Below are 23,126 nucleotides of genomic sequence, written 5' to 3' on the forward strand. Positions count from 1 at the left end.
TTTCACTGTCTTTTTTAAAAAAAAAATTGTAATTTTCTTTTTTTTTTTTATTTTAAGACATCCAGAAGCAAAACCAGCAGCTATCATACTTGGGATACCTAGAACTGCCAATCCAAGACCCAAAACCACTGTGGACAGAAAACAAATGGTTCTACAGGCACATTTGTCTTGAATGTTGCAGAAGGACATGACCAAAAAAAAAAAGCAATCTAAAAAACGAAAACAAAAAACAAACAAACAAAAACAACAAACAAAAAAACCCCAAATTCACCAAAATTCCATAAGCTGTTTCCATAACACAAGTGTATGAATACACCACTAATGCCTACCTTTATATTTACTATACTATTTCAGGACTGGTTCAAGTTCTATAGAACATGCCAAAGAGAGTAACAACTACCCAAAGAACAAAAATCAGGACTCCAGAAATACAAATGGAATCCCCATACACACTCCCCAAACAGGCCCTAAGAACAAATGAGAAATGAAGAAGTTGCAAAAACAGAAAGACAGTGAACAAGTGGGGGGAAAAAACCAAACAAACCAACCAGAAGAAAATGTGTGCACGTGGGTGTGGGCAGGTAGAGGAGGAGAGGATGAGGAGCAGCTGAGCCAGAGGCAGGACACACAGGGCAAAGCATCTATACTGGGGGCTGAACTGAAACAGGACTACTTGGTCTCCCTTACCATCTCCCTACATACTGCAGTCAAAGTAGGTGGAGAGATGGGATTATACATTAAATGATGAACTGTTTAAATAGCATTTGCCCTGTGATTTCCATTTTCAAAGTGCTTTAATATCATCAACTAATTGATAGTGTGAAATAGGATAATCCACACGCTCTAAGCAGCTGATGCTTAAAGATCTATTGAAGGCTGTTAGCATTAACAATTGCAGGCAGAATAAATCACTAATATTTCCCATGAAGACACACCAACATATCTGCAATGGAAATAGCCTAGCCATACTCATTGATTTGGACAAAATTTACTCACTGGTATGTTTCCATCTGTATTTCACATAGACATCACCTCAAGTTACTTAATACAGCCAGAAATTCTCATATGTGAGACAGAGTATCTCCACAGGCAGGTCTTGCAATGTCCCTGCACATCTTGTGCAGCTGTTAAATTAAAATACACATGTCATTCCCTCCTCAATCCGGTCATGCCCCATCTCTCTCAGTATTCTGCATTAAATCAGTCACTTCCTTACTCTCAACATAAAACCTACAACTTTTATCAAGATCTACCATGCCACTTGCAACAGGTTTGCAAGTAATTGCACCACATGGTGGATATTGCCAGTCTTTCCCTTCCCTGTTCCGTGCAAGAATGGGAAGGAGCTTTGGGAATCAATCACTACATCTGGGGAGGTTTCCTAAATTTACAGGGCTTCTGCAGGTAACCTACTGTGAAGTGCCAGCCCATGGCAGAATCCCCATGAAAACGTAAACCCTCAGGGAAGAGAAGTCTTGTGCTTACTATCTACTGTTTTGGCTGCCGAGATCCCAGTGGATATACTGGTGACTTCTGTGGCAGACTAGATAAAATTGTGCGTGCAGCTGGTTAAACCAAAATACTCTGGGGAAATGGAGGACAGATTTTCTGCAATTGCAGTGTCTTAACACATTAGCTAAAAATACACAAGACCACAAACACAAAGTGATTATTCCTTCTCTTCCTTACAGCTAAAGTGACCAAATGTATATACAGCAGTTGAAAAACTCTTCTAAATACTCAGCCTGAAAATGAATTTCTATTAGGCGATAGTGCATTTCTTTTACCACAGCCTGGGCGAAGAAAAAAATCCCTAAATTTCAAACTCTGAACTTTCAGTCAGAAATTACTGAGAGGCCATTAAATCTGTCTCTTCTGATTTCAGCTGTTGAAGTGCCCTTTCAAGCTACCTTCTCAAAGCAACTGCCCTTTTGAGCTACAGTCTTGAGGCCTGGTACACTAACTCTTTATGGATAACCGATTATGAGTAAAAATATCCTGAATCTGACCTTTCTCTCCAGGGTCATCAAAAGGTAAATCAGTCTACTTATCTATAGATATTACATTAATTTCTCTTAGGAGACAGTCATGGTAGTATGATGCTTCACAACTGGGAGATGCTGGGGTTATCCAAAGTCCTCATTTCAATTTGCTGGGCATTATCCAGGACCACTGATGGCCAAGGAAGTGCATGGCTGTAAGCTAAGACCAGACACTGCAACCTATTCCTGCCCACTGCCTGCCTGTAGCACTTCACACTTCAACCTGCTGCAGCTATTTTATTTCTTATCCTAACACACACCAAGGAAAAGAATATGACTTGCTTTTTACTTAACTGGCAAGCTACCTAACATGACAAATTGCAACCTCTTTCCTGACAATGCCATTAACAGACTTCTTCCATAAAATAACTTTCCATAATAACCATATTCATCCAATGTAATGAATGAGTCTGAGCTACAGGACAAATTCTGATCGTGCATGATAAAACTGACTTTATGGGACAGAAAATGGAAAGGCTACCAAAAAAAGGAGGTGAGCTGGAAGACCCCTTCCCTTTGCTTGCACATGGACACTCAGGACTAAGGACAATGGCTCCCCAGAAGGAAGAGCAGAAGTTCAGGAGCAATACCAGACAGCATGTCACTGCATTTCTCCCTTTTATTATGGGTGGTTTCATGCAGTGAACACAGTCTGCCTTTCCCCAAACAGGGTTTGCTCCTACATTATTCACCAGAATTAAAAATAGCAGCCCCAACTTATCCCCACTGCTGTTTTTGTCTTGCAGCGGCGCTACTCCACTGATCGCAGCAGAGTCCTATTAGTGCGAAACTACAGTAGCGTAGTGGGAGATCAGGTCTAATATCTGTATCTGCAGATGGATAACACTGCATTCATACCTAAGTTTCATTTCTTTGTTTTGCCCCCAAGGCTGAATTTCACATTTGTACCTCCTGGTGGCTTGTGCAATTGTGTAAAGGTGCATCTAGAGAGAGAGCTGCCAACTGACAACACGTCTGAAGAGGCTTTGCGTGCGCGGGCGCTTCATCAGGCGCAGAGAACACATCGCCTCCCACAACCGTAAATTGAGCTCATGAAGGTGCAGGAACAGTTGTTCCCGGCATGTTTTAAGAAAGGGAGCTGCAGTCTTGAATCGCAGCGCTTGCCTGCGTTACAGCCTCAGCAGCTTGCAGCCCTGGCCTCCCACTAGGCCAGGGACAATAAAAGCAAAGAAATAGCTCAGAATCTATTTACCTCTTCCTCCAAAGCGAATGTGGAAAACACGCCATTATGAACTTACATACATTCCTTCCTAAATGCAAACGCTTGTTCATACTCCTCCTACTAAAACAAAATAAAATAGAATTGCAATTGGGAGGTTATTTCCTTTTCTCAAGGTGCCAAGATTGACTCCCAAAGTGGAGGGCAGGGGGGACAGAGTGTGCACCCCACACGCATGCTCAGCCTCCCTGCTCGGGCTTTCCCTCCTGGCTGGCTGAAGCAGCAAGAGAAAGGAAGAACTGTATCACTTAGCCAGGTGGACCTAGAAGCACTGTTAGATCAGACAGAAAAAATTGCCTGTTTAAGCCTCACACTGATGCACAGTCCAATACAGCTGGTGGGCACACATCTGCACTGGCCAGGGGGCTTGGACTGCAGGTGGGTTTGATTTTTTAAAGAACAGTGCCTGTTGTTAAAGCTGTTTTGCCATAATACTACCAAAAAAGCTTCATCAAAGGGGAAAATAACATGCCCAAACAATACTGTTGCATCTCACTGCATTTTAGTGTGTTGTTTACATCCTCTCCCTTTCCAAAAGCCGAGCAGCTGGAATAAACAATCTGCAGATTTGTTGTTGGGGTGGGGCATTTTTTTTTGAAGATTACATAGTCCTGTTTTCACCAATTGTAACCTAAAGAGAAAGTAAGGAGTGAGGTCAGGGGACTTCTTTTTCTTTCCATCTCAGGATTTCAGGAAAGCCACAGCAAGCCAGCCAGCAGGCTCTGGGAAAGCCCTGCTGAGGCTGGCTGCTGCTGCTGGGAAAGAAGTCTATTCACTTTCAGCTTTAGCATCTCACTGCCCACCCCGAAGTGCTACACCTGCCAGCTGAAGCACTTGAAAGGCCTTTGCCTCCCAGGCTTTTCTTCGGATCCCTTTCTGCCCATGCATGGCATAACTCAGCTCTGAGCTCCAGCCAGGCTTAATGGGCAGCAGCTGAAGCCTCAGCTCACTTCTGGGATCCCTGTGCCTGGGACAGCAGCAGGCTTTAATGCCACTCTTCAAAGCAAAAGGTGCCTTGGGAAACAAAGGCTCTTGCTTTTTCCTTTAATAAATACTTCTCCAGCCATAATTCACATGCAGAAATACTGCTTCTCACCTATTAATGCAGGCTCTCTGGACATCTGTATTCCTACTTCGTGTAAAGGCAAAAGCATCATGGCATTACGGGGTCGAATTCCCTTAACACACCTGCAGCAACCTCAGCTGTTTCCACACTCACGTTATGACATGAATCACTCCCCACAAGCCTGCACCTAATTATCAGACTGTCTATTTTGATATATTTTATCTTTCATGTACAATGCCAAAGAAGTTCTTTAAAATACATTCCAAATATTCTTTCATTAAAAAAAAAAGCTTTCTTGTCTGGGACTGAAGGAGTAAGTGGACCAGATTACTTAAAAAAGAAGTCGTGCTAGTAACTACACAACTGGCTCAAAGAGCTTAATTCTGTCAGTCAGGGTCAAGCAGAACCAAATCCTGATTTCTCCATAAGGTCTTTTAAATATCCCCAGTAAAGCCAGCACATAACCTTTTTACATTAAGTGCTTTCACAGCACACCAGACCAGCCTGATGTAGTGATCACACAAGAAGTAAAGCTGACAGACACTTGTTTCCAGGAAATAGAAAGATACTAAGAAAAGCAGCCTTTTTATTTTTGATTTGAAATCAAAGTGATTATTGAGGGCACTGCAACTTCCAGGGCAAGACTTAGTGCACACAAGGGAGCTCATTTTGAGAAGACAAACAGGCAGCAGGTCAACACAGAGTTAACTCAATAAAATAATAATTTCTACTTGGATAAACTGACCTAGTTTTCCCAGACTTCTCCATGAAAACAAAGGATGCAACTTGGACATGAGATGATGTCTGAAAGGGAAGCCAAGGGCTGGGCAAGGAGACTGAATTCAACACACAGCTGGTCCTTAACTTAATGAGGGTGGTGGGCCCCAGTTAGCAGTAGAAGTAACTACCCAGCCAGGATCATCTGGCATTACAGGTGGCTGCTACCCCCATCTTATCTCAGTGATGCTGATGACAAATCTCTCACGTCTGTCACCAGTGTGGGATTGGGCCCTGAACTCATTGTACACAGGTTGGGTGACTGCTTCCAGCTAGGATGGTCTTCTCCAAGACAGTGGCAAGTGCAAGATGAAAGATGTACTAACAGAACGCTTTCTATGAGGTGCTCAGGATATTGTTCTAGGGCTACAACCCCCATGGGAAGCATGGGCTAAAAACTCAAGATTTCCAAAAGCATAGGTTTATTCAGTTCCTAAAAGAGCTGATGAACATCCACCTGCCTAGGCAGCTGCAGGACTGCCCCAGAGCATCAGGCTGCATGGCACGCACAGCACAGCCAAGTCCTCCAGGGCCTGGGATGCACAACATGGAGGACAGGAACAGACAAGGCTCCTTCCCGGACCCCCTTGTAACTCATCCCGAAATTCTGCAAATCTGAACACAACAGACAACTCTTTATTTTGGGATTCAACCCAATGTTATTTTCAGCAAAGCTTTGTTGTGCTGGAACACCTCCAACCAGCTCAAGTTAAACAATTTGCCCAGAGAAAATGTTCAATGAAGGGGAAACATAAAAGTATGCACAGAAAGAGGCCTGAGTCCCCCTCTTTTCTAATCCATCACACAGCATTAGGGATTAAATACTCATTAAAAACATATATAATAAACCATTAAGACAGGATATCTAGTGATTCCTCTTAATTGCCTCATTTTTCCCACACCCTGGTTTCTAGGGAATATTTTTAAATATTCCTCCTCTATTAGTGCAAGGCCCCTTTATCAGAGGGTTACCTCCCTGCCTCCCTCCCCCAGCCAAGAAAGAAGACCCCAAACCTCATGGGGTTTATACTGCATACCCTCTGAGAGGCAGATGATATGTCTGTTTATGTATGTTCACACCTAACAGTGTCAAAATTCAGGTAGGAAAAATGTTCCTAATAAACATGTGAAATAGCTGTAGCTGACTTAGAAAACAACAGGAAAAGTTGCCAAGAAAAGGCTTTGACTCTCTTTTGAGGACAAACAGGATTTAAGCCTTCTTCAGAATTAAAGGAATAAAATATTTACGCTTATTCTCCTCTGGCCCTGTTTACTTTTCCTTGTGTTATGAGTGAGGTTTGAATATAATAGGGTTTCTTTTTCTTAGTAACAACTATCCTCTTGCTTTTATTTGGTTTTGGGGTTTTTTTAAATTATGATTATTTTCATTCCTTTTCCTTTTAAAATTATTTTCTGGATGTTCTGATTTAATAGCAATGTTCAACTGAAGAGGCATCCACAGAAGGGGGGAAGAAAAAAACTTGCACTGAGCTTCTCTTCCAAATTACTGAAAGGGCAAATCAAACATCTTGCTTGTAAAAAAGTGCTGTCAAAAGGCTCTTATGAACTAACGGTCACTTGTTCCAGGGATCTGGATCACGCAGGTTTGATCCTGAAGCTACTCAATGGGATAACCAGATGGTGCAGCACAGTACAACGTGGACTACAAGACCAAACACACACTGAGCTCTGGACTTCTTCACCGATCTTCACAAGACCTAATTGGAAACACAAGAGCTCCCTGCCCAAAAGAGGCAGACTGGTACTGTCAGGTGACAGTACCACTGCTCCCTAACCTAATGCTTCATCTTCCAGCATCAACAACTTTCCTGTATCAGAAAAAAAAGCTCCTTGATGAAATTTCAGATGTGACACTTTTTTGAGTGGCTTTTCCCAGCCCTTTCCCCCTTTTTTTTGATTTTTGTGTCTCCACTAAAATCTAAACATACCAAGTCACAGGTCACCTAGAAGAAGTCTGTGGCAAGAAAAACATGGAAAAGGGAGTCCTTGCATTAAGCAGCAGCTCACACAGCTACACTGCAGTGAGGGATGCTGAACATGTGAGGTGCAGCAGTTCAGCACATTAGGATATTCACTTACTGCTGATTTGTCCCCCTGGGCTGATGCCTCCTCTACTGGCATCTCCAGCTTACAAAATGGCTAAAACCTGTGCAATGCCACAATCAGCCTTCTTGATATATAGAACAAACTCTTATGTGTTAGCTAACATCTTATACTTAACTTTAAAAACTATAAAAAATAGATCTCAGTCTTTGCCACTGGAACATTCTCTAGAAGTACACAGTATATTAAATCACTGCACTTCATAAGAGTATATGTAACTTGTGGATTCTTTGAAATGCAAAACTCCCCATAAACTCCAGGACTTCCTGGCAATTTCCATTTTTTTCTGCCTCTCTTACATTGTATTACTATTTCCATGATGCAAAATGTAATCAGCTAGTTGGGAGTTAAAAACAAGGAGAGATGGGAAGAAGCAAAGGTTTTGCAGCAGCACCCATTGCACCAGGGCTGACTGACAGCAGAAAACCTGTTAATGATGGAAACAGGAGGAGACAGAGCAGGTGAAAACAGAGTCCCTGGATCGACCGGTGTGTCAAGGAATGATGTCCTCTCCTGCTCCTTCAACCGTGCAGTGATGCCTTCACCAAAACCACTTGCCAAGGGAATAGAGCCCAGCTCTCTGCCAGGGACCTGGCACCCCTCAACCATCTGACAAATTGTGTGTGTGCTCACTGCTGAAGGAGTGAGGTGGTCTACAGCATTTCTAAAATGCTTTCCTTTATCACCCAGTATCATTCAATTTAGTATACTAAATTGAATGATTAAGTGATGGATTAATCCATCACATGGATTAAGTGATGTTTTAATCCATCCTGACTGCTAAGTTTTCCTATTTAATTTAAGGCATTTTTTTCCCAAGCTCTCAAGTTTTATGGTAAAGAGTTTCCCAGGTTCAAATACATCAAGTTCTGCCTGACGGTGGAGCACTGACCTCCTTAACATGGGAAATAACAAGCTAAAGTGCAAAATGCACAACACTATCTGCCAGTAATCCTTCTTCCCCCAAGTTTAAAGACAACAAATGTTTAAAAATATAATGCATTGAAAATGATACAAATGTAATATGATTTGTTAGTCTCTTATTTTCAATGGTTTGTAAAGTCGTCCCTCAGAGGATTGGACTTAAATCATTCATTAACTTGAAGCTGATTACTTTGTCCTGCAAAGGGGGAAGAACATGGATTTCTCAGATGTAACCCAATTTCCTAACAGAAACAAAAACAACCTCACGAAATTCAGTTACCAAAACAATCTATCATACCCTAAGCAGAAGTGTAAATAAATTAAATTACAAAATTAGCTCCTTCAAAGTCTAACTTTACAGAGAGTTTTAAAATTAACATTTCACTTGCTTCGAAGTTTGAAAAAAGAAAGAAAGAAAGAAAGAAAAGTAGGTCAGCATGTTTCCCCAGCATGTCTTTCTGACTCCATTAAAACTGTCTGTCAGATGACTAACCATGCCTGTAATCCAACTAAAAGCATGTTTGCTTTCTGTTGCACTTTTTGCCAGGGGAAAGGAAGAATTCCACTTAGCTTTAACTCTGAAATTCAGGTAAATGTCTCCGAAGTCAGACAATTTCCTCACATTTACTTACCAAATCTGTTTACATCAACAACAAGCAACTGGTTATGGATGCATGGCACTGAGAAACGATCCCACAGCTCATTAAATGCCAATCAGCCACAGGCACCGCCTGTAGGGCTTTAAGCTACAACTTGTAGAAGTCAGGTTTCAGAGCTGTTGTCTGATTGACAGACTTTTCATGAGACCTAGATTTAAACATTTAAGAGCTTTCAGAAACAGGCTAGCATGCAAACAAGTACTAGAGTAAAATAAGATGGGGCAAAACCATTTCTGTTCATTTTGGGCTAGAGAACATTAAAAATTCTAACGCCTTATGATCTTTCTTTTTCCTTTTATAGAATTGGCAGCTGAGTGTTATTTAAGTTTGGATGGAAAGGGTGTTATTTCTACTGCTTGTACACCATCTACTTTAAAAAATCCTTTACACTTTCCACATGAGCGCTGAAGAACTGGAGATTAACTGTTCTGATGTATTTTAAAATGAGCATGTGATACAAAGTCAAACTAAAAACAAATTGAGGCTATTTTTAGAGCACAGTCCTAGGGCCAGTATCCCAGCAGGAGGAGCTGCAACGTGTCAGCCGGCTTATCGCAGGCACGGCAACGGAAAACTCCCCCTGCTCCAACAATTCAATCCAGTGGATGAAAGCAAGCCATGAGAGCCTGACAGCAGCAGAGGGAAACCCATGGCCTCATCTACTTATGGAGAGATCTCCCTAAACTGTCTTTGAATGCTTACTGGTTTCCAAGCGCCTGCTTTCCGTCTTCCACACCATCAGCACAGGAGCCACTCTCTGCAGAGAGGCCAGTGTGAGCTTTGCTTCTTTGCCTTTTGCAGAAGCACCTACCCCATGCAAGACCATCTCCAGTAAAGAGATCACCAGGAAAACAAAGCTTTGCAGATATAAACCAGCAGGAGGACAGACACATGTTTCTTGAGGGGAAGGACCAAACAAGCCTCTCCTTTGATAGAGAGTCCTTCAGGAACATTTGGGTTGCTGCAGTTCAGACTTCCCAGAACTCTTGGGAACAATTTACTGCATTTCTCATGAACCTTGGCTACTGTAGATAACATTTTCAGGTTGGCCTGACAACCAAATAAGCCATGTTTAGCTTCAAGGCCCAGAACACTGGCAATTTGCTCGTTCCCAGACTGGTATTTATCTCACTGACATTTCTCCGTCTTTCGGCTTCAACATCCCAAAACACAAAAAAAAAAATTAAGGAAAAAAAAAAGAGCATCTGAAGGGAGAAAAAAGATCACAAAGAAATCACAAGGTGCCAGTATAGAAAGCACAAGCCACATGGCACAACGGCAATTAGAAAGAGAGATGCAAAGATGCCCCAAGTCCCTGAACAAGAAATGATCCGAATGAGGAACACGAAGCAGTGAACTGAGTGCATAAAGGAAGAATGGAAGCTCTGAAACAAAGCTTTTGAGGTCATGGGATTGGGGTCTTAGCAGTTATGTCCGCATGACAAAGCAAACGTGGCCTCAGCATCGTTCTTAGGAGTGCAGGGACTGGGTAGGAATTGGCTACCTCCAGATTTCCCATCTGCTCCTACAGCAGCATCACCCGGCACAGGACAAGGCAGAAAGGATAACCCAGGGTTTTCCTTGCCATGAAAGCAGCTGGGATACTAAACTCAAGAAGAGGTAAAGACGACCTGCAATGGCAACGTAAAGGCACAGGGCCAGTGTCTTTACATGAACAATTCAGAATAATGGTATAAACCAAAGTGGGGGATGAGAAATAACAGAAAAAGGCCAGGGAAAGAACAAGATCTATGCTGAGAAATGATTTTACAAGAGATATATGCCCAAAATACCTTTTACTGGGAAACTGACAGAAGAAAGCATCTGATGATCCCTAAAACACCCCAAAGGTGTAAAATGAAAAATATGAAAAGTTAGACCTGTATCAATGCCAACTGTTCTCAAGGAAGAGCCTAATCTCCAGAGAAGGATCTCCACAGAAGGTGGCACACGGCAGGACTGCCACAGAAACCCGAGCTGCAAGCACCAACAGACACACCATAGGCTCTGACAACATGTTCTCCCTTAAAATAAGGATGGGTTCAATAAGGTCTGAGGACTTTGCTAGAGCACTGAACAGTAGCAAGCACTTCTCTGGAGTGTGCTGCAGGTCTAAGCAGAAATTAGATGGTGTGTGCATTACACTTTTCCCCGGCTCTAGTCATCTGAAGTTTCACCTGTAATGAAAGAAAAGTTACTTCTACAAGGGCTCCGTGCCACTCAGCTCAATATCTTCCACAAGATTGAGAACCATTCAGAAAGTCCTTTCCTAAAGCACATCTCTTTCAGAGCATGGCTGGGTACTGCAGTACAAATGATTAGCATAATAACTTTAGAAGTGTCACAAATTTAATAAAACACCTTGTTGAGCAAAAACGTAAGAAAGGCACACATTTACAGTTGTCAAAGACTGGGATTGATGGATGCAGACAAAGGCTGCAGAGAGCACACGAGCCCTGGTAACTTCTGCCAGGATCTGTGTTGTCATAGAGACAGCAGAGAGTGTTGAAAAGTTCACCACGGTAGCTGTACCTTAGCGAATAAGTCTTAATGTAACTTCCAGCTGAGGACATGTAATCAATCTCTGTATGAGCTTATTGAAGGAATTCCCTTTATGCTTACTCAGTCCTCAAGAGCCCAAAATGAGGGAAAATATTTTAAAATATATATTTTACTACTTTTAAATACAAGCCAAGCGCTTCTTTTGGATTGGGAGAGTAGAAGTGGTAGTGGCAGGAAGATAACTGTTTCTTTTGAAAAAGAAATTATGTAAAACATGAAAAGCTTCATAAAGATATTCAATTTAAAAGACCCCAAAAACTAACACCAACCAAAAGAAAAAGCATGGAAATAATAATTCTAGAGCAGCCTGGCAAGTTTGCCCACATGCAACAGTGTCTCCCCCTTTCCCCAGACATTTTCCGTACGAAGGTGAGATGCCCTGGCATCTCACCGCTGCTTTTCTCCTGATGGGTTCAATCACCTCATCCTCTTTTACACTGCAAAACATAGGACTTTCCCTGTTCTCTCCTCCCTCTCCAGTGGCATTTGACCCCTGGTTTACCTTCCTCAGGGCAGCGGCACCCCATGACCTTTCTCAGGTCCCTGCTTCAGGCTGTCCCACCACTTGGGAGGTATGGGACACTGCAGCCTGCAACAAGCAGCACAGAAACAGTGCCAGGGGTTGTTTATTGGCTGAGGTCTTCGATTCTTAGCTTACACAATTACAGGGTTTCTATGCAAGGAAGAGGGGAAAAAAAATTAGCAGCACTAGCATGTTGCAGTTTAAAGTTACAGCTATTTGCATAATGCCTGAAAGGCAAGGAATAGAAGGAAAAGAGAACCTTAGGATGCTATTCTTACTTTTCCCTAACATTTTAGGATACAAAGATCAGTCTAATTACCAGACAGTCTTGAGTTGAGCAGGGTTCACTAATCACACTTGGCTTGAGGAATTAGGAGAGAATTTACTTAGCTGAATCATGAAAGGTGCCAATAAATTGTTCAGCTGGAGAGTTAACATAATAAAAAAAATCATTTTTTATGTTATTTTCTTTAGCAGTTTATTAATTGCTGCCTGAAATACTTTTCTGAAACACAACGAGCTGCAAATGAATTCATGGGCTATTAATCTGCCGTACATGGCACTGGAGGGAAAGCTCATTAGGTGAGTTGATGCAATTACTGCTATTACATAACCATCTTCACAGAACATAGAGTAAATTATGGATAATAACATTCAATCTAAGTTGCTCCTTTAAACATTAAAGCTGGCAAGTGAAAGCTATGCAAAATCAAGGGTAAAGGCTAAAACACAGAAGAGGCAGACCTCAAAAGGAGAAAGGAAAAGCAGATCTGGTTCTTTGAAGACAAAAAACAACGTGAAAAGCAAGAGATGTTTGTTTAACCATGGGAAACAATGCACAACAAGTAGAACCCAGTTCTCTACAAGAGAATTTTAATTGTATGTAGATCATTTTCAGCCACCCAGCATAACAAAGTGTGCATTATCTCTGGCAGAGCACAGGCTGACACTAGAGCACTGTGGGTTTTGTTACAGGAAGACCCTTCCCTATCAGCTTTGCTCTCATATTAAAAAAACTCCCCATCGGTGACATTGAGAGTTTGGCATTAACTTTTAGAAGTTCCCAATCTGTCAGCCCGAAAAAAATAAATACAAGCTTTCCTATCTGATCAGCAACTGAAAAAGATCTCCAAAACAATCCATCCTTAAAAAACCAAATGAAAAATATGTGATCTCTTTGGCTTGGGCATAGCTTCCCCACTATCTATATTCTCCAATTCTTAATTTAATTAGTATTTTCACAGTTTACATCTTTCTACTTTCAAAGCACTTACAATACAAGATCTCCCAGCCCCTGTGAAAAGACATAATTTTCATCTCTCAAGATAGGAAAGACAGAACAATCAGCTTGTAGGGTTTAGAGAGAGGAATTAGTCCCAGAACAGAATTCAGGGGTTTGTGATTTCCACTCTGATATTTAGCTCCTGCCTCTTGAGAGAGCAAGTTAACAGGCAAGGCAACGACTCTGGAATTTTTGAAAAAGCCCCCAGCCACTGTGTGGTATTTAGGCATCCAGTTAAAAATCTAGCCTGTAGCAACGCAGAAACAATTCCTAAATCCAGTGCTTCCTGCTGGCTAAAAATAATAAAATAACCCCAGCTCAGTTCTGACTAACATCTAAATAAAGATTCCATGCATTCTAATTAATTCACTTTAAAATTACATCAGTGGAATCTGCATGAACTTCTCAAATGCAGCTATGCAGACTAGCCCTCCACTTAGCCACTCCTTGCAGATGGAATCATGCTTCATTAAGGAGTCTGAAAAAAATTAAAGAGAAATAATAAATACAAACATGACAGTTCCTCAAGTTGATATTTCCTGCTTGCCAATTTCAACCAGAATGAAAATAAGTAAATCCATTCATTCTATTGTTCAGTAGCAGAGTGTAATCATATGTTCCAAGACGCATGAACATTTAAATATTATAAGACTCAACTCTGTGACAAAGAGAAACAGACATTACTGTGTGAGTTAAAAAAAAACCCCAACAAATACAGAGCACAGAAATCAGATTCTCTCCTCTTCATGATAATTTCCCTGCATTCCCTCCCTTCCTTCTTCCCTCCCTCCTGAGAGGTTGGTTAATTGTAAGCAGATTTACAAATCTGAACATTGCTTCAGTGCACTGAAGTAATCTGGAACAAATCTGTGCATTTATAAACATAGTTTTGCTCTATTAGAGCTCACTGCAGATGAGGTTTATGCCAGTATAAAGAGAGCTCCTCGGCATCACACCCTGGTATGTGGGCTGGGTTGTGTCTGAGGGGACCCCAAAGACCATTAAGTACAGTGACAGTCCCTGCAGCCTGCACAGTTTATGAAAAAGGATGGAAATTGAAGAGCTGCTGGGCTAAGCTGGGCAGTTGTGGCAGAAGGGAGCTCCATTTTCTTCCCCCTTACACCTTACAAAAAATCCAGTCTAGGTTCTCTTTCTGAGCAGGCTTCACCTTTCAAAGTGACCGTTGCAGCATCCTGCTTGAAAGAGTCCATTCTTGTCCAAGAGTTTTGCCCAGCTTCCTGTGTGCTCCCTTAATTGCAGGAGGCAGTGCAGTACGTATGACCCCTCACCAGCTCCAGAGCACCGAGGCCCCACAGCCAGGCAACAGCGAGCTGCTTGGTGACACCTGGGGTCACGCTGAGGATGGGGCTTCAACAGCAGCGTAGAGATCACGTAATAGAAGGGCAAAGGTTAGTTTCCTAAGGCTCTCCATCACATAATAAGCCACTGTTAGCCTTAGTAGCCTTCTCACTTCAGCAGCAGCAGCAAAAGAATCATGTGTGATCACCATTTGTCTCTACATGGTAATTAAAAAAACCAAAGACCGGGAGGCTACGAAGGACAGAAGTCGTTTGGAGTGGGGTCCAGAGCCTCAGCTGCACCTACAGTCCCCTAAGAGCCCTACATGAGCTGAGGTGGGATGGCCATACAACAATCCCCAAACCTGATGCAGTGCTGGTGGAGGGACTGGCTCCAGGCCCTGAACTGGGAGCTGCAGCTCAGGTTTCAGGGACAGAGCTCTGGAGTTTCGGAAGGAAGGGTATCTGATTAAAGACAGCAGGGCTTTATTTCAAGCTGTGTTTTGTCCTGCTGTAGGATGATAAGGCAGTCATCACTAAGTCCCCTCACACTCTTTGTCTTGCCTATCTGGAGCACAAACTTTTTGCAACGGGGACTACACAATGAAAGACGGTCCCTACACTAGTGGGATCCAGTTTCAGCGGGTCTTGCAGATATTATCACAAGGCAAATAGCTCCACTCCTGCCCTGGAGGTAGTGTAGTTATTGACCTCTCTTGATCAGATCAGGGGAGTAAAATGGGGTCGAAGATAGCCTTTTTCCCCCTACATGAACAAAACAACCTATAAAGAAATGCAAATTCAGTGCATTCCTTCATCATCTCACTTCATTCTCTGAAACAAGATAAAAGCATACAAGAAATGTTCAGTATCTCTTCTCTTTCAAACACTGCACCCCCATTCTCAAACCCCTACTTATCACACTGGCTATGCACCCAGTTCCCATCTCTCCTCTGATGTTTGTGAGGAATGCTCATTAAGCTCAGAGGGAGCCACATATGCAGGTACTTTTGCATGCCCTTTAAAGGCAGAACAAATAAACACAGGACTGTAGCTTTTAAGCACAGATTACTCTGTATACTGAAAATCAGCATCTACTCCTCCTTAGCTCCTGGGAACAGACCTCGAGGTTCCTATCTGCAGGTGCCACCACGATTACTTTCCCCACTTGGGACTGGTTTGAGCATTGTAGGCTTGTTTCCCTGTGAGATTTCTCTGATACTTTTTTCTGTCCTTTGTTCATGGCTTTCATGTTACAAGGTAATAGAACTGTAAGAAGACAAAAAAATAAAATGTGAATAATGCACTGGGGTAAAAAGAAAAACCTCCATCTGGTAAGAAAAAGCCGAATGACAGATGTGCCTTTGTTTACATAAACTTCTAAAGAAATTGAGTTGAAACCTAGAGATACGTATGAAAGAAGGTCCGATAAGAAAATAGTTTCTCAAATCTCTTAAGAGATGAAAAGCTCTTGTTTAAGAAGGGATAACACAGAATCACTTCAGACTTAGTTCTTAAACCCAGAAGACAAGACACACTGCATTCAAACTGATGACATTTAAAATAATTTCTCTGTTGCTTTGCAAATGCCTTCTACAGAAATGCAGCCAGAGGACATCCCTCACTTCTCTCCAGGATCCTCTGTTCCCCCTCCAACCTGTTATCCCCTTTTTGGTGCCTGTAGAATTTTGAGATAAAGGCAACTGCCAAAGGGCAATTTCACTCAGTTCACCTCAGGGAACAGGCAGAGCAGAACCTGAATTCCTGCTAGGCAGTAAGCTTTTATAGTTTATCCAAAATAACTTTGGTTAACATGTTAGAAATACTGCTGGTACTTCCAAAACCTACTCCAATGTGACGTTACAGCATTTAATAAGATTACTATTTCACGTCAGCAATAAAGTTCTTAGGAACTCAAGACCAACAAGCCCTCAGGTGAGAAAAGTGCTCTTTTTTCTCTTCCAAATTGCATCATACTGTTTTTATCAAAGAAAAAAAAAGCTTCATGTGCACAGGTAGATATGCAGTGAAACAGCTATCAATAAAATCCTCCTCATTCAATCTTACATCTTCGCATTTAGCCCACCTTCTCCTTTACTTCCATCATGGTCTCCACTCCAGCAGATCTATATCTAAGTATAGATAAGTGCATTTCAGGCACACAAGAAAACTAGAAAACCCAACAAGGACAGTGAAATAACTGAAATCCTAAGACCTCCTCCCCCAGTAGCCTGAAATTTTCCAATAACCACAACTTCACATTTCCATGAAAAGGAGCTGGAAACACAGCACAATGGTCCTAAGGATGGATCTAAATGAGGAGGGACAAATATGACTTTAGGACCTCTTTAGCTCCTGACCAAGTACAGAGAAGGGAACTACTGGGATGTCCCACATAGTTCAGGGATGTAAAATGCTGAAGATGAAAACCAGTTTAAATCACAGTTCAGACATAAATGCTTCAGCATTGTAAATTTTTCTTTTCCTGTGATCTTAAAATCTCTCCAAGAAACTCCTGTGGGTGAATTAAAGTTAAGAACTGGTGTTGGGCAATATTCCCTCTTCTCTTATGCACACACTGCAAATTTCTGTAGTGTTTATTACTTGAATTGACCTACTGACACCAGGAACATTGCTGATAGAAGTAAAACCCCTCAACAATCGAACAGATCACTATGCCAAGGACTTTTCTGCTACTGCAATCAATCCAATCAAAAAAGAGAAAGTTTTAGAAGCATTACCCCATGGGATCTGAGAAAGGCTTTTTAAGCTATATTTTCAGGCTTGATGGGGATATCAATAAACTGGAAAAAAGAGAATATCACATATTTCTACATAAATATTTTCAAATGTTAACTTAAAGGGCAAACCAGAAATTTCTAGAAAAGAAGGGAGATGAAAATCCTTCGGGGTTTTGGTGTGCTTGGCAGCACTTTTGCAGTCAGGTTTACTGGCTTTGCAGGTTTAGAGAATAGCATCTGGCAGCTCATTTCACCTTTCAGAGAGGGTCCAGGCAGTAAGAACACACAGCTTTTAGGGTGCAGAGTTAAGGACTCAGAAGTCTGCAAATTACAGGTCTAAAGTGGTGTACCAAATTCATACTCCTTTCCGTCCATATGAATGCAGATACTGGCTTCAATCACATAATTGCATAAGAATTTTTTCCCTGAGGATTGCCACATATATGGAGGATATGACAAACAATAAATTGTTTCTGAGACAACTTACATTCTTTGGACATTCCCACTTCAAAGCACTTCTGTAGTCTGCAGTACTGGCAGCGATTTCTGGTAACTTTATTGATAACACAGTTTTTATCTCTGTGACATGTGTAAACCATGTTCTTCTGGATACTCCTGCGGAAAAAGCCCTGTAATCAAGAAAAAAAGAAATCAAGTAAGCTTCTGAGCTTTCCATAAAGCTTAGAGACAGGCACAAATGTTGCTTTAAAATAACAAAATAAATTCAAAGTTATGGCTGGAGTATGGCATCCTTAAAGACTCAATCTTACTATAATTTAGTGCTGTTTCTTGCAACATAAGACTCATCTCTTAAATAAAAAATAATTATCTAATGCAACCTAAGGCCAAAATAAACAAAGTTAGAACTAGTAAGAGCATTCAGGAAATTAAGTCCTAGATTTTACAAAATGCTCAAATAAAAATGGTTTGAGCTTATGAATGTAAATAATGAGTTGGGTAAACAACAGCCTTCCTAACAGATCCACTTGGAAGTCAGACACTCATCCAATAACAAACAGACTCTCTCAGCCTGAAGGTCCCATCTATTTTTGTTACTGTAGAGATTCTCTAGCTCGAAGGCTGCACCTCAAAAGAAAAATAATTTGAAACCCAGGTCTCATAACTGCTGAAATTCCTACAGCAATTAATGAGGCTTCTGCAGGTGGAAGAGTTCCAGTATCAGGTTATTGAGTTGTGAACTTGTAAAAGTTGCCAATCACAGCGCTTTTTTTCTTACTCAGATACAGCTGTGAAAATAATCAACTAATTACAATGATCTTGAACAGAAATTAAAGAAACCTAGAGGTCTGGTTTATACTTAAGGAACACCATTTGACTGAACTCCTCCTTTAACAAGTAAAAAAGAGAAAAATAGCCATAAATGGTAAGGTTAGGTGGCACAGAAAAAGGCAAAACCCAATTTAATTTCTTTATCTGCACTAAACCCCAAGCTTTAGATAATATCATGTAATAATGAAGAAAAAAAAGAGGATTACTTTAAGCATTTTAGAGCTCAACCCACAGATATTCAGCAAAAGTATTTCTGCAACAGACATTTGGAAATTTGACAGCACTATTTAACCTTCTCACTCAGATTTTGAAAATTGTTTCAGCAAGCACTAGGGTCAAATTTCAGTCAACATCACAGCATTATGGAAGAATAGTTAGCAATTTCATACTTGTTGGAGGGCTTCAGAGGTTAAAACTCTTCAACCAGCCACATGTTTACACCCTACAGGGAAGCTGTAAACTTGATGCCGCAGATGATAGCTCTGTGCCCACAATGTATTTGTCTAAAGATGCAATCATGGAAAGCTGTAAAATTGGCTCTTCTCAAAGTGCTCACTGAGATACGTGAGCAGTTCAAAAGACAAAACCCCTGTCGTTCAGAGCTAACTGGGAGACTTTCTGGCTATATGATCAGGGAGTGGTAGGGCAGGAAGTAAGGGCTGGTCATAAATTCCTTGCACAACCAACGTGCTATAGATGCTAATGTTATGAAAATACCTCAGATTCACTCAGAACTGAAAAATGCCTCCTTAATCACGTAACCCCTGGCAAAAGTTTTCGGCAGCTCTTGCACAGACAAGCCTCATCCTGAGGGTTAGCTCCGATTTAGGAGATATTTAATGCTACCATCAAAGAGGAAAATAAAAACTCTCCACATCTTTTCCTTAAGCTACTGGACACAGAAGAAGAATTTAAAGTTATTTGTTTGGATAATTAAAACCTTTCAAGTTATCAATAAACACTGCTATTTTATATTCTACACTTCTGATCATTAACACTGTTTGAAATGGCAAGTATGGCAAGCATATGTACATTTGTTTACTTGCCAAAAAGAAAATTTATGGTAATATTCACTCCTTTCTTGCTTTGATATTCCCCTAACTGTGATGCCTGGCTCTGGGGTAATTGCCGATGTGGCTAACAACAACAGTGAGGCATCTACGGCATCTATTTTGGTTTAATTCAACAGGCAGAAAGTGTGAGCTGTGCTGGTTCAAGAGTCTCTCTACAGCTTATTTGGTCATCACTTTCTAGCTGGAAAGATGCAGGAAAAGCCAAGACTGGTAATTTCTATGGCAGCCTAATCCAGTGCTGCTGCAGGTGATTTAACACCCACAGCCACCGATGCCATTACTCTCCTACCACCAGCCTGACAGGGCAAGAAACAAAATGGCCCAAATGAACAAGTCACCCGATACTGGAAAAGAAGAAACAGCCTTCTCCAAATATATCTGTACTTTACCAAAATATAACCAGTAGCTAATGGCACCTACTGATTAATGGGTTGTTCTGACATATAGCTGCAGGGTGTGCATCCTTATAAGCCAGGGTTTAATTACAGCCCATCAGGAAGAAAAGCAGAGGAGGCTGCCTCAGTCCCTACTAGACAAAGTTGACCACACAACCCAACTGAAAAACGTGATCCATCTGCCGACAGCAAGTATAAAGCATTCATGAACTCATTACTAATAAAAAAGGCTTAAGAAGAACAACTTTGGAAAAAGCAGATCTCCTGGTTGAAATGAAGACAGTTTCCTCATCAGCCTAATCTCCCCAGGCAATCTCCTCCACAGAGTGAAAGATAAAGAGGAGGATACTAATTGTGGAAGCTTTGACTGCTGTTTTACAAATTACTTTTTAACACCTGTATTTGATTTTCTTCCTGGAGTTACTCATGGAACATAAGTAAAAATGAACTTGTTTACATAAAATATTCAGGTGAAAAAAAGGTGTAATGTGGTCTTGGTCAAAACTAAGGACATGGTTCTCAACAGTGTATTAGTGCCCACTCAGAAGTATCCTTCCCCAAGACAGCACTGGGATACCACTCCTTGTAAGATTTGTGGCAAACTCATTTTAAAAGCTCAGTGACACGTCATCAAAAAGATTCGATTTTTAAATTTTTCTCTGGACAGGCACTAAGGTTATAACTATCTTTGCACACAAACCCCAAGCCAAAGCCACCCTAGGGGGAGGGACAGGAGTCCAGGCACTGGTGGGTGAGGAGCATTATTTGCTGGGTGCTGGGGCTCACTTTCCCCACCTGCCTCCAGATGCCTGGTGCTGGGCAGCCACAAGTTATGGCTGGCACTGCAAGCAGGGTCATGCTTAGAAACATTTCCTGAATCTGGGCTGAAAAAACAGAGTGTCCTGTCTTTCCCTCTGCAGGGGTTTGGACCCCAACTGCAGCTCTGCAGCGAAAGAAAACCATGCAGGACACAAGGATGGCGGGGCAGGTGCTTGCTGCCCAGTTAAACAGAACGCATTTAAACCCTTTCAAGGCCGGGTTCCAAATAGCACAGGTATAATAACATTGACCTTCTCACTAAAAATACTGAAGTTAGAACCAACCCTAAGTTTTCCTCCAAGTGCTTTTTGTCAAATGACTCCCATCTGATCTCACAACCCCAAGAGTTTATTCATAAACCAAGAAAATCCAAATGTGACCTGACCTTAGAAAGTTGTCAGCAACTTCAGAGACTGAAAACCACCACTGCTTATAAATTAATCAACTTCTAGTGCCTATTGGCTGTTGGAAAACAATATACTACCTACTATAATGCAGTCACATCAAAATGAATCTGCTTGGCTGAATATTTACATGAGCTATTTTTTATGCAAATATTTTAGCATCCCGTCCAAATTAACACCCTGTGATGGGAGATGAGACACTCCAGTGCCAAAATCAATCACAAATTATTCTTTCTTTGTAATTTAAAATGCCTTATGAATATAAAAAAAAAATCCCATTCTGTGAGACATAAAGCATTACTGTCATACATAATTGTTTTTGATAGCACCTACAAAGTACCTGAATTTAAAGTGGAGGAAGCTACTGAAGGTGTATCAGGAACAGTGATTTACTCCGATATTCCTTTTATCCTCAACTTTTGAAAGGAACATGGATCTCATGTTTTTATTTTAGAGAAGACAAAGCTTTGTGGAAATCACACTTTTGAATTAATTCTGTTTTTCTGAGCTGCTTTTATCAGCATCCTTTACACAGAACATTTTGGACAAACATTTCAATTTTTAATCTCATCTTTTCTGTGTATCACACCATGCTCCTCCCAGGCCCACCAATCTTGTTATCTTAATGGATGACAGATAGAGTATCACTCTGACCATGCCACATTAGGCATGCTCATTTACCGAGTGCAAGGAAAAAATGCTGAGTATAAATTATTCAGAAATCTATTGTATCAGCGTGTGTTCCCTGAGCATCCACCAGTGGCAGAGCAGACAGATTATTTTTCACTTTTAATTGTGTTGATATCTTATCTGCGGCACTGAAAGCAGAGAGTGATATGTGAAACCATACGTATCAGGCAGCAAACAAACCTGGCTTCCTAGGTCTATTGCATAGAAGTAAATAATCTATTTAGTCAATCCAACCTCAACACGATGCCGAAGAATACACCTCATCCCATTCACCACTTACTGTTGTAGCAGTTGCCTGTGAATGAGTCAAACTTTGAGAGCTCAGTATAGAACAGAGTGCCCACAGAGAACATTAACTATTTCAGTAATATTTTGAATCCCATTATGCCACTGGCTCTCTGAATACAAAGGACTGCATTAAGGAAGAGCCCTCAAGAAAAGGTTAAGTGTTTAAACTTACTATGTCTTACGGATTTGTTAGCATGAACTGCTACTCTTACACATTTGATAGGGAATCTGTACAACTCCCCCTCCTTCACTGTCCAGTTGATTTTGGCAAGGCAAATGATTTAGAGCTCAAGTTATGCACATGCATGAAGAGATGGATCATTTGATCTCAACAATGTCTTAAAAATATTTTGCCAGCACAGGGCATGCCAAGTCTTATTTGCAGGCATAGTGGGCTTACAAGCTGAAAACTTGCACTGCAAGCCAGGGACAGGGTAATCAGCAGAGAAGGGCTATTGCAAGCTCAATCTGTTTGAACAGCCTGCTCGGTTCATCTGGTTCAGCTTTGATTACCCCCAAATACAGGCAGCCAGCTATGACTCCTGCAGATTTAGAGGCCATTCTTTGGTAAATTTGCAAAATAAGCTTCTGAGTGAAGCATATTGCTACTTTATCGTAAAAGAAACAAAGGAGTAGGAAGGACTTTTCTATGGCACAGTTTATCAGTCATTTATAAACTCAGACTGAGCTCTTAGAGGAAAGATAAATACCTGTAATAACTGAAAAGAAAATCCAACCCACCACACACCTGAAACCTCTGCCCTTAGCTTTATTCCAAAATAGGGCTGGGCAAATATGTGCGCTTTTTACGAAAGAAATGTTTGTGATGCATGGCCTCTTTTCAATCACTCTATTTTAATCATTTAAGTTACCCTCTATCCTTGTTAACCCTGTAAAATGTATTTAGAGAAGGTAAAGCCCCATTCCTG

The 23,126-nt window shown here is 41.3% G+C and overlaps 1 protein-coding gene across 12 annotated transcripts in view; it reads right to left on the reverse strand.

Annotated features, from left to right (window-relative positions):
- Positions 1-23,126, reverse strand: part of RARB (retinoic acid receptor beta) — a 324,550-nt gene that overhangs the window by 29,628 nt on the left and 271,796 nt on the right. For all 12 annotated transcript variants that reach the window (XM_017732112.1, XM_017732111.1, XM_017732113.1 and 9 more), the window contains one exon: positions 17,726-17,867. In XM_017732112.1, coding sequence (XP_017587601.1) covers positions 17,726-17,867 — 142 coding nt within the window. The remainder of the gene's footprint in view (positions 1-17,725; positions 17,868-23,126) is intronic.

The sequence above is a fragment of the Corvus brachyrhynchos genome, unplaced genomic scaffold (genome assembly GCF_000691975.1).
Source record: "Corvus brachyrhynchos isolate BGI_N302 unplaced genomic scaffold, ASM69197v1 scaffold53, whole genome shotgun sequence".
Taxonomy (NCBI): Eukaryota; Metazoa; Chordata; class Aves; order Passeriformes; family Corvidae; genus Corvus; species Corvus brachyrhynchos.